We start from the raw sequence: 16,854 nt of genomic DNA, 5'->3' as shown, positions 1-16,854 counted from the left end.
TCAAGCAAGCTTACATAAAGACTAACCGTCCTGTGCCGGAGAGACTTACGGCCCATTCCACCAGATCGGTAGGGGCGTCGTGGGCAGCGAGAAATGGGGCTTCTGCAGACCAGCTTTGCAGAGCAACCACCTGGTCCTCTGTCCACACCTTTACAAAATTTTACCAGTTTAATGTATTTGCATCCGCGGATGCAAATTTCTCTCGTTGTGCTTTACGAGCGGGGTTTTCAGAGTAGTCCCACCCTAAATGGGCTGCTTTAGAACGTCCCCATGGTAAGCAGTGTCCCCCAGACTGGATGAAAGAGAAAAGAGGATTTATGTACTTACGTTAAATCCGTTTCTCTGATTCCGTCTGGGGGACACTGCGATCCCTCCCTTCTGCTTTTCCTCTTTATGCTCTTGGTTGATTGACCTTTCTCCTTGGGGCTTTTTAATTAACTGACAGGAAGAGGAAGAGGCAGGGGTATTGTAGAGGGGAGGGGTCTGTCGGCAGTACTAAAAGTTAACTAGTTAGGTGCCAACTCCCCAAGCTCCCTCCACAACCCATGGTAAGCAGTGTCCCCCAGACGGAATCAGAGAAACGGATTTAACGTAAGTACATAACTCCTCTTTTTTCAGGTGATGGATCTTTTAGATCAAGAATGAGCACTCTCTTATCAACAATGTAAATATCAAACATAGTGATGGTTGTTTTTGTGAAAATTGAAGCGGGCACATAGAAGCTGCCCATAAACAACAATAGCAGCATTGATATTTGTGATTATTTATCAATTTTAGTATAGTCACTGTTAGCAACATGATGATCTGTGGCAGCCAGCTCACTAACAATTATTTTATTTTTTATTTTTTTTAGGCGTTTAAAACCCCTCACTGGTTTTTAACCCGTTTCACAGCACTATATACTGTACAATTCATGAACATTTTTAATGCTTGACCCCTTTTTAAAATGTCTTTAGCTATTTGATCACAAAGGGAACAAAAGCATTGCGGTAGGCTAATAACTGCACAATTTGATTATTGGTCATCCAATAATACTGGCCACCCCAATCCAAATTGATTCCACGCATTAATGACAATATTTGTGGGAAAAACAAATTACCAGATTTAGTTCTATTGCCAGAATAATTGCTTTGTTTCATGGACAATCCCAGTTTCTCTAATTAAGTACATAGGTTGCCTCTCCCTCGTGCCTGGTGATTTGATCCTCCTACAGACTCTGCAACAACTTGGTGTGAGGGTTGTCAAGCTAGGTACAAAGATTGGGGAGAGCAGAGACTGGCAAGGTGCAACGAGGGTTATCAGTTCTGGAAGAAAAAGGACAGCTAGTTTTAAATTTTAGTAAATGGAGACATGTTGGTACTTCAATGTCCCTAAAAGCTTCCACCCAGAGGAAAATGATCATGGACATTCCAGCAGAATAAAGGGAGACACTTAAAAAGGAAAAAAAGGTTTCTCCTACAGGGACGCTTTAGTCCTCATTTGCCAGTTTCAAAAGGTCATCTTTGGCAAAGCTTTGAGAAAAGGAAGGATGCCCACAGTTGTAATTTACTTTAAAACATGAATAACCAAATGTCAGACTTTTACACAAAACTCACTACAGGTAAGAAAGTGCTGGGGTCTTTCCTGGGCTAGTTTTTATCCACACCAAGGCCATGACCAGATACAATAGATAGTGTGCAATGTTTCTACTAATTACAAATTCTGTGTACCACGAGAAGTCATCTGGTGGTCGGCTACCTCGCCCAAGGTCACCTTCTCAGCAATGTCGTACATGCCCACCTATCCTTGTCATTTCAGGCAATATAAATAGACTTACAGCATAACTAGAACACAAGTCTGAGTAAAGGTTTACAATGTACTTCCAGCCCTTACTTGTTGGTTGTTAACATTTTTATATGCATTTATTCCACACTGGATAAATGTGATGGATATACAGAGGAACTGCTTACTCCTTGTTACCTGTGGTTAAGATAAAATGATCAGGTATATTAACAGATTCAGTGAAATGTGTGCATTTGTTTTACTTTAAGAACAACCAATAAATTGCGGAAAACAGATTTATTTTCTATATAACTTGACAGGTCAGGAATATCGCAGGTGAACAAGAATCAGCTTAAAAAGGGACACTTCTCGTTTGGTGAATTCAGCAGTAAATTAAGCTGTCTGATGCTTAATGTAACAGGCGAACACACAAGCTCAATTCACCAACAAGATCTCTGGCTCAGATGTTCCTGGCTGAATAAACGGCTTTCAGTTTGCTTATATTGTTCGTTTAGTATCAATGATCTACCTTAATCTGCACAGACACAGTGGAATATGGTTGTAAGATGTGTGGCATACTTGGCCACTCGCACATACGTCAACCATGATGACCTAGTTATTTATCTTTGTACAATAAAATCATTAAATATATTTAACTGCATCCACCCCAGTGTTATTCCAGCAGATTATTTTATTATATGTCAAACCATGACCCTATTCTGTCCACCAGCCAGAAGATATGACATACACAGCAGGAAGTCCCTACTGATGACTTGACAGCTCTTCAATGATAGACATACAGCAGTCACATTATGGTGGTGGGGCAGGGGAAGTACATCCAAATAATTTGCATCTAACAAAACAATAATTGAGGTCTAATACAGCTGTACTAATAAATATGTCCTTTTGCTTTGTGTGTGGCCAAGTTTTGTTCTCCATAAAAGAGCTCAGATCTTTTCTGATATTACCTGCCTAATGGTCTTCTCTTGGATAAATATATGTGCTCATTACAGATGATTTATAGCCCATTTAGAGGAAAGTACAACGGCAATGGAATAAACGTCCAATACCAGCGTTGCTTGCACAGACCATAGTATGTGTATTTTATTAATAACAAAAAAAAAAAGAAACATTATTCCTTAATTCCTTGCTCTCAGACTTACAAAGTAACAAAAAAAACATAATTTTATACACTGGAGAAGCCTAGGATTAAGCCTTGTGTTGCCCATGGCCTAGAACCCATTACAGACGGGCACCGTGCCCACCAGTAGTTTATTCAGGTAACGGCGCTGCCTGTATCACTGCAGATTGTGGATCATCTCTTCTTTGGCTATAAGGTGTGTTGTCTTATTGACCAACGCCATCAGAGAGTTTAATTTCTGGGACCAGTCATTAAGCAGGTCATTGGGATCTTTCGGCCTCTGGAAGTTGATTATGCCAGCCAATCTGTCCACCTTGGCGTAAATGGTCTTGTTAACGACTAAATTGGAGAGAAACTCTTCAGATTCCTGAAAAATAAAGCAAAACAACAGCTATCAAACTGAACAGCCAATCTCGATTATACAGGTGTTCATTCAGAGACGTTTTACTCTGTATCACTAAACTATACTTCAATTATTTTTCAAGAATGTTCTCAATTCAGAACTGGTTCAACCACACAGAGAACCAAACAAATCCATGGTTAGATCTCTAGAAGACAAAGGAAGCAAAATAATTAAACTGTCCTAAAATATATACCAAACGTAATTGCCGATACAAACGATAAATACACAAAACCCATACCATTAAAATAAACTAACATAATACTACACTGAGACGGGGTGAACACATTGTGTAGTAACTCTTCTTGATATAATAAGATAAATGAATACGTTTACAATATGTCACTGATAGACAACAAGGAGTATAGACCATTGTCTGTTTTTAAAGGACCAAATTGCTCAAAAGAAACAACAGTCATCCTTTTTTTTGGGGACACATGGAAACTTATCTGCCGGTATCTCTCTTCAACCACCCAATTAGAATGTAATAGTTCATTAGATTGAAAGCTCTTCGGAACAGAGGCCTTTTCCCCATAGTGTTTAATCTTACTGTTCCTCCCAGTGTGTGTCGTTCATGCAGTATGAAGCGTTACTATATAAATTCAGTGACACATAGTACATTGAGCCAAATAGTGAATCCCACAAGCGCTATAACTGGTTGATCTGAAGAAACAGTGATTTTTATATTTCTTTTTCAGAATACGATCCACTTTTTTCCATGTTCATCTTCATCGACCAATTATTCGTTTCCGTACATGATCGCTGCTTACTTACATCAATGGCGAGATCCAGTAATTGGGACATTCTCTTCATTGTAATCCTTGTGTAATATTTTGCCATAATTCTTATATTCTGTAAAAAAACCAGAAATGCACACTGAGAACCGGTAACGGATGATGAAGAATACCTTTCAATCACATAGAAATAACTGTATTTCTAATATAAGTTGCCTCAACAGCTAAAATCTTAGAGATGTTTCAATTAAGCTGTTGCAGTAACATATTACTGGCTGGTTTAGCAGAAAGACCGTGGTAAACATTAAGTAAAGTGGAAGAGAGGACACAGAAATGAATACGATCTAAGGCCTTTAGTGGCCAATTAATAAAATACTCCACTGCAGACAGGTACAGATACTGATTAGCAGTAGTCTGTTTGCTGGGAGACAGATAAAGCATAGTTATTTTTTCTGTCACATGGGCCAGAAACATACAAGGAGGGGTAAAACCATTATCTTTAGCCAATCTCTTCATAACATTCTATTGTTAACTGGCTCTTTGTTCTAGACTACATTGTTTTATAGATTGGATGACATTCTGAGGTGGTGTGTAATAAACATCTTTATTGGAATGAGAGATTATATCTGGGGTAGAGAGTGTATGCTGGGATTTGTAGCCCCACCACAACTGATAGGCCAGTCTGCCCAATCCCGATCTAAAGCCGACCACACGATTTTAGCAATGCAGAGAAAACACTCCTGTATCATGTGCGGCAGCTACTAGAGTGCTGGGATTTGTCCAGCTCTATTTGGAAAAGCCCCATGACAGGTAAAACGTACATGCTCCACTACTCTGTTCTTGAGATCCTTCCAGTGTTTCTCTCCCTCTTCGTTGCAGCTGAAGACATCTGTAGCCACGCTGTCCAGGGAGCCTTCTCTCAGTTCCTTGCCGTACTCGTCCACCAGCGTGTTCCACCGCATCAACTCCATCGTGGTGAAAAGTTTCAGCAGATCCCTGGAGAACACAAGGACATAGGCGAGAGCCGTTCAATATTTTGAAGAAAGCATCATACGCACTGCGCCCACTTTACACAACGGCCATAAATTTGGTCCATCCGCACAAGAGCGGATTTTTAGTCATTGACCATTCTGTAGTAATCACGTGACAGGGAAAGGTTTAAGATTTACACAAATAAACTCACTTATATTTGGGGATATCTTCCAGTTTCTTGTCAGTGCTTATCCTGTGGACCAGGTCAGACTGCTCGTTGTCGTACGGGGACAGAATGACGTACAACACAACACTCTTCAGGGCCTGTTTGTAGGAAACAATTATCAGGTATCTGCCGTGTGCACCATATAGGGTTAGAATATTAAAATATAATAATAAATGGTGTTGATCTCTTTAGAAACTTCTACAGAGCCAATTAGAAGCTCAGACTCTTACCTGTTGCCACTTCTCACTCTCTGCCTGGATGCAGGGGGTGTCATAAATGGCCCGGTAGTGTTTACATATGGACAGGTAGGAGCCTTCATGTTGATCCAGCTGAATCATGAGGTTGTAATACTTCAGCTTCAGCTGCTGGGGGGAGCGAGATTTGGGAAACATGATTAATCACCACATTACCAGGCAGGTGCTGTAGAATTTGGATACTCAGCAGGAGAAAGTTTTAATTAAAGCAAAGGTGTCACCGACACAGCTAATTCCAAGTTCAGCACAGAATCATTTTTCATCACCCTCGCAGTGCACACTTCTTGTAGCCCGTCGGCTCACTATGAACACAGAGGAAAACCCACAGCGATGAGGGTCCTACTCTGATGATCAATAAGGACAGCAGATTGTAACTCTCTAGGGGAAACATTCTCCTATACAGCGAGTGAGAAATGGTCCATGTCATCAACTTTAGGTTCATGTGAAAGCTTGGGAACCTCAATACGTTTATAACTATGGGGTCTTACATGTCAACTTTCTTTCCTCAAGGCTGGAGCACAGAGTTTTAGCAGAGACATTTGAAATTGTAACCCTCATGACAATAGTTACCATCATCATCATTTACTTATAAAAGAGCCACATAGGGTCCGCAGTGGTTACAGCAAAACCATACAAACATTACATTATATACAAAGCAGTGCTATACACTACACATCTAGGAATAGCCGAACGAGCAGCAAGGTGCAAATCAGGGCATAAGTCAATTAATGAAAACCAGCGCAAGTTGAGCCTGTGCACAGGTTGATTATTAGTATATTGCTTTACAATCAGGAAAAAAAAATAGTAATAAAACAAGACCGTGTATTAACAGACAGAGATAAGAGAGCCCTGCGCCCACACTTACAATCTATAAGACAATGGGAGTCTGATACATGAGGATAAGTGCTGCATATTGGTAGGTAGAATGTGCTTAGTGATCCAGTCTCACAGCAGTATTGGTCTGGGGGTCAGAGTGCTGGGTGATCAAATAAGGAGAACACATGTGACTAAGGGGTGGTAATCAGGTAGGAGCCTTGGGAGGGGGGGGGGGGGGGTTAGGAAGGTAGTTTGGGAATTGGATAAGTTTGTCTGAAGGAGGTTTTCAGAGAAGATTTGAAGGCTAGGGGAGTCCAGTGGTGTGAGGGAGGCCACAGTGAGTGCAGCTCTAAGTGTGAGTGGGAGCAGGTGACTGTTGTGGATGAGAGACGCAGTGGGCGCTTTATTTTAACACTGCAATTTAGAGTTGAGCTAGTACTCGACCCCTACCAACTCTAAATCTGCCAGCACATTTTACATTTGCAGCCCGCTTCAGTGTTACATGGTTATCTCATAGAGCAAAATGACACCTTCTAGCTGGAAATACTCTACAGATGAGTGTGAGGCTGCAGAACATCTGACTTTAGGTCATTCATCCTGGCTCCTATACTTCATCCTGCAGAATGTAGGCCCCTCTAGTGAGCTGCACATCTCTAACACCTTCTTACAGGCCAGATAGCATAGATAAGCCACATTTCTAGGGATGTGATGAACACTCTGCACCATTAGAATAATCAAAGGATCGTAACGAACCAGTAGATTCATCACAGATACAATGAAATGATTTACCTCTGTGTTCTCATCTTGGAAAAACTTAGTGTTGATTTTCTTGCTGATGATTTGGGTGCGAATGTAATCTTTCACAGCCAAGCACAGGCGCATCTGCTCCAAGATAAACTCTACTTTCTCCTTCTTCTCCATTGAGCCATAGGTCTCCACCTGGAAATCACACAGAAGATATTACAGAGAACATATACACTTGGAGAGAGACAGCATATACTGCATAGAACAGCTACATAAGGAGACAAAGAAGATATTACATAGACCAGGCCACACGAAGACACCGAAGATAACAGTGGTAATCCTTAAAACGATTAAAGGTGTATTCCCCGGCAGACTGGTAATACCGACACCTGGAAACACGGACCTGAAACCCTGCCGACGAATGAGTATCCCTGTCGTGGTACCGATAATCATAAAAAGTACCCAACCCGAAGATATTACATAGACCACCATCTCCACAAGGAGACACAGAAGAGATTATATAGGACATCTCCACATGGAGAGACACAGGAGATACTGCATAGAACATCTCCAAATGGTGGCACACAGAAGATATTACATATACCTCCACATGGAATCACACATCCAGACCTGTAAACCAGATATTTAATAGAGAAATATGTTTTACACAGTCTGAACTGTGTGGTACAGCTATCCATGTGCCTGCAAATGCGAATCAACAATCGTTTTCATTGCCCAACTGGGGGACATTTACACCCCTGTATACAAGTGTAGAAAAGAGCCCTTGGGGCATACAGCGACAGAATAACCCCTTAAATGCCCATGTGTGCAGAGTCATGGCAATCATACAGTAATTGGCATTAACTGTCTAATATACAAAGCTCAATGCTTTTTGGCAGCTATTGGTTACTTGCTATATAAACTCCATATTTTACTTCTATACTTTGCATGGTAGAGGAGAATAATCATATTTCCAGGCTCCAAATATAAGACACTATGTCCACCTGAACCCTGGTAGTACTATGTGCAGTGTATTATACTTTATCTGTATGTGCTTACCTTCTGTACTGCATGTTTTTTTGCCATTTGCTATGCTGAAGTGTCATAACAACCCATCCTGACACAGGCGGACTTGTTGCGCTGGCGTTGTGATGTACTTTAGGAATGTGTTCAGTGTAATCTATAGGATGCTGCAAGTTGTGCGAACATCCCATCATTTTGATCTTTGCGGTGCACATAAACAGTCGTGTCCGCAGGATTCCGCAAGACGTGTTCCGTCACTGCCAGCATCTGGACTTGATTTTGTTGGATTGCTATGACACTTCAGAATACCAACCTTAGCGGTTATTCCCCCGCGGGGCCCCGTAAAACATTAAGAGTGTCGGGAAGCGCAAACTAGAGGCATAAATAAATAAGAATCTACAAACATCACCATCGTCATTATTTATTTGTAAGGTGCTACAAAACTCTGCAGTGTCAGACAGTCAGAGTAACAAATTCTACAAAATACGATGAAATATAAAAGCAGAACAAATTGACCAAGGACCTTGCTCTTGCTCAGGGCACTGGTGCCTCACGTCATGGTGTGCGTTACCTGAAGTTCCTGTAGGATGGAGGCTGCCTCAGTCACATCCCCACTCTGTTCCTTTATACCAGCCAGGGTATTTGTGAGCCGAGCACGTTCGATTTCTACATATATCTGAAAGAGACAGATAATGTGATCACTGCACACAGAGTCCAGCCAGAGGCAGCTAAGACCCATCACCACAGTGTGGCCTGTAGACTATGCAAAATAGCTGACAAGCACAGCGGGATATCAGCAGCCTAGCTAGGACATCATGTAAAACCAGTGGTCTACACTGTAACCAGAAACATCAACACACGCTCAGACACCGGTAAGTTCAAATATGACGCCCACTAATTTCATCCAATTTTTCGCCTATTGTTAATAAGATGATCTGCAAATATAGTATTCCCTTTTGCTGCATTATGGTGGAAAAAAAACTTTAAATTTACCAGCTTCTCTGCAGCCGAATGGTTAATGGTAAATATATTTGTGGGTGTCTGCCAAGTACTAATGTACTGAATTGTTACAAGCCAGCTGGAATCTCCATACATAAGTTAGAAACAACTTTAATTTATCATTATATTCATATCAGAAGACAAAAAAAATTGTAACACGGTAATGTGTCAATCATATCATCAATTAGGTAATATGATTTATTTTTGTTTGTGGACTTTCCATTTTATTTCATTCATAGAACTCTCTTACCTCCAACACCTATTTATTAACTGCGACAGAGACGTGACGTAAAAATGTATGCTATAGATTATACTACATTAAAAATAAAAAAAACACACTCCACCATATGGCTTTAATTTTACAATTCCACCACCGAGAAAGCCACGTAACATGGTGCAACGGGTTTGCGAAGAATCCTACACTATGAATAGTTTGATTTTCATTTATTTTATGTCTATTGTACTTGTTACAGACTTAGAGTAAACCAGTTATTATCCCTCTCACTACAAGCTATTCCAATCTTGTTTTAAATGTATTACTCATCACTTAATTTATTCTGCTAACTATGAACTTATCTCTACATTATCACACCCCTCTGCCGGTCATATCCAACTCAACCTCAATCATTTCCAATTGTCAAAACTCCTGCCCACTTCACGCTCGAATATCCCATCCTACAAAGTTTTCCACATACAAACTGCAACCCTACTTTTTCCTCAGCTACTTATACTTTCCTTATCATTTGCACACATCCCCTGGAACCACCCCCCCTTACAACATACCCAGGGGCAGGCTGGGCTGGGGGGCAGGGGGCATATGCCCCCCCGGGCCAGTCCCAAAGTGGGCTACCTTGGGTTGGGTCACCTGTATTTTTTTTCCCTTTAAAACGTATAATTTGCCAGCCCTTCCCTGAACATACCGCCCTCCTGATATCCTGATCCTTTAATCCCTCCCCACTTCTACTCTATTGCCCTACCTACCGCCATCTGTACACTTAGTCCAACACCGACCTCCACTCATTCCATAGTACCTTAATCCACATCTCAGCATTTGTTATACTGTATTTGGTTGGACTAGCAGTTTTAACTTTATTAGTGCTCGTTCCATTACTCACGTTACCTTCTCTAACCCCCCTAGCTCCCATACCAAGATCTTCCACTCAGCCCACTCATCTACCTTCTATGTTCACTAGGTGGAGGCACCCGTGTGTGATGTGCACACACTCACTCTCTCCCAATGGCCAAGCGCACCCAGAACTTCCCACGGGTCCCACTGATGTCTGCAAAACACCAGCAATGATCTCCTCAGAATACAAAAGACAGGCTGTTCCATACTGGCAGTATGTTGTTGACAACACAACGCTGGTAGGAGCAAGGATAGCATTACCAAGATGCGGCAGGTATCAGGGAACCCGCCAGATGAGCAAGTAATGTTTAAGTTATGAAACAGAGTTTCATGTTTGGGTGGAGTTATCCTTTGTAACGAGGACTTCGGCTACCTCTATATTTATTTTAGTAGTCCAAAGGAGAGAGGGATCAAATGCACAGCTAAAAAATTAAGCAGGTTCCTGGTTGAAATATGGAATAGAATTTCTAGCCCTTCTTAAACCCTCCGATAATCAGAAAGGACTATAGAGGCAGACTGGCTGAAGGCTCCGGGACGAAAAAACTTTCAGTGTATTTCAATCCATAAGACATTTTACCAAACCAGAACTAGAAACCTCTGGGCTAGATGACAGTAACCCAGATTATATGACTGTAATAGTGTAAAAACAATCATCCATGAAATATATAGGAGACTATAGTGAAGAACAGAAATGCATTGGTCCAGAGTTCTCACCTTTCCTTCTGTAACCGTCCGCAATGTATCAATTAATCGCAGTTTGATTGGAAGGTCTGTGATCTCCTCCACGTACTTACAGGTCTGCTGGACCATCTTAGCCACGGCCTGTGTCAAATGCAAAAACATGAATGTGAAATAGATACTGAATACTTTAACGCCCCGTTACAATCATAAAGTTTGGGACTGCAATTAATAAAAAATAAAAAAACCTTGCCATAAAAGTCAACTGGGGACTACATGAAAAGATCACTGCACACAGCAAACATGTATTAAAGGACCTATGCTGTTATGTAGCATGTATAGTTTATGGTTCCAAAATAATATACAGAGTATTTTAAAATATAATCTAGCTACAAGTTTCTGTATCACACACAATGATTAATCTAGCGGCATGAATAGCACGGTGGCTCAGTGGTAAGCACGTCTGCCTTACAGCACTGGGGTCATGAGTTCAATTCCCGACCATGGTCTTATCTGTGAGGAGTTTGTACATTCTCCCTGTGTTTGCGTGGGTTTCCTCCGGGTGCTCCGGTTTCCTTCCTCCCACACTCCAAAAACATACTGGTAGGTTAATTGGCTGCTAACAAATTGACCCTAGTGTGTGTCCCTGTCTGTGTGTTAAGGAATTTAATTTGTAAGCCCCAATGGGGCAGGGACTGATGTGAGTTCTCTGTACAGCGCTGCGGAATTAGTGGCGCTATATAAATAAATAACGACGATGATGATGATGATGATGATCCATTAAGGCCTGAGGGAAAATGTGAGCGACACCTAATTATGTCCGCCAGCCCACGCGACATATTTATGAGACTTAATTGTGCAGAGTAAACGGGCAATTATGAATGTCCCCTGAGAACGGCAGTGGTCACTGACCTATTATAGAGCTACCTTTTATTATGAATGTCCCCCCAGAGAATGGCCGCGGTCACTGACCTATTATAGAGCTACCTTTTATTATGAATGTCCCCCGAGGAAGGTCGCGGTCACTGACCTGTTTGAGCTGACTCCTCCTCTTGGAAAGGAGCATAACATTTTCATTCAGCAGGTCCCACTCTTTGGCTTCATAGCACATTTTCACTATGGCCACCAAAATACGAGACGTGGACAGCATATCAGACGCCTGCAGAAGACAAGATCATTGCATGAGCATCATACAGAAAAACACCCCTTTAAAATATGCACCTGGTGGAAAGAGAAGAGAATCAAAAAAAGGGAAAAAACACTGCCAGCATAAATAGGAAAGACAGTAAATGTCAGACTGAAGACTCCGTTATAGTTATGTGTGATTAAGCCCTACTCTATACCAGTCAGGACAGAAGCACCATGTGTACACAAAGCTAAACAAACAGCAGATTACTCCCATGATCGATGGTCAAACTGGTCACGGACTATCCCCATTTAATCAAAGATGATAAAGTACTGGTGCTTGTCATAATCTGTAAATAAACCACACACAGGCCCAGGAACATCTGTTAAACACTACCATACTATATCTATAAATTACAATTACTGCAGCAGTAGCGTATTGATTTCCACAGGTAAAAGAGTCGCTTATATACTTACTGTTCGAGTCTGTTTTTCCAAGGACAGAAGTGTTTCAATCACTTCCTGGAGTTTTCCTTCCTGAAAAAGGAAATAATTGAATAAGTCATTTGTAAAATAGAAAAAAAAGCCAGATTATAAATGAAAACACACAACAAATTTCCTGGCATTCTATAGCAGCATAACTAAAACATCACACAGGGTCATATGTGAATAAGCTAAACAAAGATTTTTTAAGCCATAGAATGTCAACAGTAGAATAACCTTTTTTAGAGATTAAATACCAATGGTTGACCGCAAGTTTTCCATCTAACACCTATTTAACAGGTGGTCAAAAAGTAAACTTGTTACACAATTAAAAAAAAACAAGACAAAAAAACGCATTGGTGGGTTGTAAATCCCCTGTGTAAACAGCTGCTTGTTCTGAGGACTTAAATCTCATAGGTATTATATAAATGAAGAGGAAGTGGGGCTATCCATATAGTGCCCCCCATAGTTTAAGTCGGTTGGCCTTTGCAAGCAGAGTAAATGCAGGGACTGCCAGCCTGATTCACGGCCACAGAGAACGAATACCCAATCCATGTCTGGTATTTGCTCAGCAAAAATAAGAACGTTCATTAAAAGGTGTCTTGAAACCCTTTAGCTACTTAAGAAATAACATGTCTACTCTGACATGGTCCTGACAGGATAATTCAGTGAGATTTTAAATATAATGAATACTTATACAGATATCACATCTATTTATCTATAAATATTGATATATATGTATCACAAACACATACATAAAGTGGCTAGTATTAATACCAGTGGAACTTTATTTTCTCACATTATGGAATCAAAATGGATTTAATCCACAATTCTTACCACTGCTCAACACAAAACAAAGCTTTTCTTAATTACAAAAAAAAAAAAAAAAAAGAGTAAACTTGCCACCACTTTCACTAAAATACACCTAAATAAACCCTGGTGCAGTAAGTGTGTCATCAGAGATCACATAAGTAATTGACTTGAGTTCACTATAGTATCAATAAATGGATTTCAATAAAAATACACCTATCTGAGAGATCCCACAATTGGTTAGAGCATTTCCACCTAAGGGTATCACCATGGAGTTCAATGAAAATATAAAACAACTCCCATAAAATATTTTTGAAAATAACCAGAGGAAATATAGACGATCTCAAAGACTTGTAATAATATGCTGTCAAATCCATCAGAGGCAACTTTGAATATGTCTAGAACAACAGTCCTCCAAAACTTAGCATACATGCAAGGAAGACATTTGTGAACTCACTGGCCAAAAAAGAAAAAAATCTACTATTGATGGAACCCACATGAAAAGTTGTATTATACCCATTTTGCGCTTCCTGGATTCAGCGCTAGGTGCTATATTTAGCCATATTTGTCTACACTCCCAAAATGTGCGGTAGGCTCACGAATTTGGGAAGGTCTGCCGGACCCCCAGAGAGCATTTCTTTCTTCCAGATCATATCCTCTCCCTAGTGAAGTGGGCGAGATAGGGGTCTCAATCGTATCATTGCCGACAGGGGGGGAATTACTCTATTTGCGACACCACATCCCCTTGCTCTTACAGACCTCAGCTCCAGGATCTCCAGGAGGTGAAAATTAGAAAGTTGGCAAGTGTCTACCACCACACATCATCACAAAAATACGGTCCCTACTGTAAAGCATGGTTGACTGGAGCATAATGCTATTGAGGTTTCTTAGAGAAGCAAATGATGGAGGGTAAAATGGATGAAGCAAAATATAGACAAATGCAGGAGGAAAACCAGTTGCAGTCCAGCCAAGAATGACAAAAAAAAAAAAAAAAACACAGCAAAAGCTGGAGAGGTCCAGACAAAGCCTCAATCCCACTGAGAACCTGTGGAATGACTTCATCATCATTTATTTATATAGTGCAACTGATTCTGCAGCACTGTACAGAGAACTCATTCACATCAGTCTCTGCCCCATTGGAGCTTACAGTCTAAATTTCCTAACACACACATAGACAGACACACAGACTAGGGTCAATTTTGATAGCAGCTAATTACCCTACCAGTGTGTTTTTGGAGTGTGGGAGGAAACCCACGCAAACACTGGGAGAACATACAAACTTCACACTGATAAGGCCATAGTCGGGAATTAAACTCATGACCCCAGTGCTGTGAGGCAGAAGATCTAACCACTGAGCCATCCAACTTGAGCAATATTATTTTTCAGCGTCACCGTTCATCTCACAGACCCGGCCACAAGACTCGAGATTGTGACCACACGGATCGAAACAAAGTCACAATCACGGAGATTGCAGCTTATTACTATTGGTCCTGATGCTCACAGCCATCTCAGTGGCAATCACAAAGTGGTAAGAGGAAAATATTTGTGGGGGTTTTATAATGGAGTCACACCAGGGAACACTGCATCATACCCTGGCTGCACTAAGGGGAAGCACCAGTTCCCTGAAGAAGTATTAGAATTGGGATTGCACGCTGGCTGTGTGGAGTTTGTATGTTCTCCCCGTGTCTGCTTGAGTTTCCTCCAGGTGCTCCGGTTTCCCTCCCACGCTCCAAAAACATACTGGTAGGTTAATTGGCTGCTATTAAAATTGACCCTAGTCTGTGTGTGTGTGTTAGGGAATTTAGACTGTAAGTCCCAATGGGGCAATGACTGATGTGAATGAGTTCTCTGTACAGCGCTGCGGAATTAGTGGCGCTATATAAATAAATGGTGGTGATTGAATACTTCTATAATCAGTCACAGTCGCTTTTCTATATATAAATAATAATACAATGTTTTATAGCTGTTTTTATTCCACATTGCAGAATATATGACATTGATCAATGTACAAATTTCCCAAATAGACCGATTTTGATTCAATGATGTCAGAAAATAAAATATTTCATTTGAAAAAATAGGCGAGTACTCCGTCTAGCCCCTGTGTGTATAGGAAGAAGGACGCCATGTGAACACATTAGGGGGGGACGGATGGGAGACGGAGCTCCATACTAAGGCCTACATCCCCAGGCCGGCGTGACTCATCCCCCCGCTCCCTCTCTCACCGCCACCAGCTTCTCGCACTCCGGCAGCCGCTGATCCACCGTGGCGCTATAGTCCACCTCCATCTTAACGATGCGGCCATCGGAGCGCTCCGTATCGTCAGCCATGGTGGATACCGGGGCAGAGACTGAGCCGCAACAAGCTGGGAGTACCGGGTAGAACACAGCGGGCGGGCGCCAAGGACACCTAAATCTGGCAGGACCTCGATGACAATGTAGAAAGGACAAAGAGACAGGCGTGCGCCAAAGACAGCCTAAATGACGTCACATGGCACGCCGCAAAGCCCTTTCCCACAGGTTACTTTTTTTTTTTTCTTCCTTCAACATCAAGCTTTATTGATCAAAATAATAGATGAACATGACACAGGGCCAGAGATTCAGGGTATTTAGGGACATGTCAGAGTTTCTGTTAGAAGTGCCAGGGGCCCTAAGCCCAGGGCTCCTCCATGCTGGGGGTTTTCTTACTTCTAAAGATGAGATACCTGTACCTGCCACATCCATTAGTGTCACCTTAACTCCTGTGTGTGTAAGATATCATCATCATCTTTTTATTATTAACATTTATTTATATAGCGCCACTAATTCTGCAGCGCTGTACAGAGAACTCACATCAGTCCCTGCCCTATTGGAGCTTACAGTCTAAATTCCCTAACACACAGATACACAGACTAGGGTCAATTTGATAGCAGCCAATTAACCTACCAGTATGTTTTTTGAAATGTGGGAGGAAACCGGAGCACCCAGAGGAAACCCACGCAAACATGGGGAGAACATACAAACTCCACACAGATAAGGCCATGGTCAGGAATTGAACTCATGACCCCAGTGCTGTGAGGCAGAAGTGCTAACCACTTAGCCACAGTGCACCTTTTATTTATATATCAACACCATTTACGCAGCACTGTACAGAGAATATTTGTCAATCACACCAGTCCCTGCCCCCATTACACTCTAAATTCCCTAATATACACACACCAGTGTTCATTTTGAGAGCAGCCAATGAACCTACTATTGTATTTATGGAGTATGGGAGGAAACTCGCACAAACACAGAAAGAACATACAGACTCCACACAGATAAAGCCACGGTCAGGAGTAAAACTCATGACCCAAGTTCTGTGAGGCAGAAGTGCTAACCACTGAGACATATATGAAGTACATATAAAGTATATGATTTCACCGTAGTTTCTTGTGTGATCAGGTTTGTTGTGTACCCTGATTACAGATCCCTGAGTAATAAACGTAAAGTTTCTGTACGATACTAGGAAATAACTCGACAACACCAACAAAGTGGTATATTTACTAAACGGCAGGATTGAAAAAGTGGAGATGTTGCCTATAGCA

General features: G+C 41.4%; 1 protein-coding gene across 1 annotated transcript; it reads right to left on the bottom strand.

Moving 5' to 3' along the window:
* Nucleotides 1-2,043: 2,043 nt before the first annotated feature.
* PSMD12 (proteasome 26S subunit, non-ATPase 12) lies at nt 2,044-15,712 on the bottom strand. Its single transcript, XM_075178028.1, has 11 exons — nt 15,515-15,712; nt 12,477-12,536; nt 11,905-12,033; nt 10,911-11,018; nt 8,643-8,747; nt 7,094-7,243; nt 5,465-5,599; nt 5,220-5,332; nt 4,858-5,032; nt 4,077-4,154; nt 2,044-3,269 (listed from the first exon to the last, which is right to left on the bottom strand). Exons 1-11 carry the CDS (start codon nt 15,617-15,619, stop codon nt 3,060-3,062), a joined length of 1,368 nt encoding a protein of 455 aa, XP_075034129.1. The 5' UTR covers nt 15,620-15,712; the 3' UTR covers nt 2,044-3,059.
* Between the last annotated feature and the right edge of the window lie 1,142 nt (nt 15,713-16,854).

The sequence above is a fragment of the Mixophyes fleayi genome, chromosome 6 (genome assembly GCF_038048845.1).
Source record: "Mixophyes fleayi isolate aMixFle1 chromosome 6, aMixFle1.hap1, whole genome shotgun sequence".
NCBI classification, from domain to species: Eukaryota; Metazoa; Chordata; class Amphibia; order Anura; family Limnodynastidae; genus Mixophyes; species Mixophyes fleayi.
Note: the sequence above shows the minus strand (reverse complement) of the source record. Positions and strands in the feature narration are given on the sequence as shown.

What these genes read in the sequence shown, in the direction of transcription:
- PSMD12 (XM_075178028.1), bottom strand. Translation starts at nt 15,619, where the DNA reads ATGGCTGACGATACGGAGCGCTCCGATGGCCGCATCGTTAAGATGGAG. An exon ending in CCATCCTACAGGAACTTCAG is followed by an intron (nt 7,244 to 8,642) that starts GTAACGCACACC and finishes TGTGATTTCCAG; the next exon opens with GTGGAGACCTATGGCTCAAT. An exon ending in AGAGTGAGAAGTGGCAACAG is followed by an intron (nt 5,333 to 5,464) that starts GTAAGAGTCTGA and finishes TCCTACAAACAG; the next exon opens with GCCCTGAAGAGTGTTGTGTT.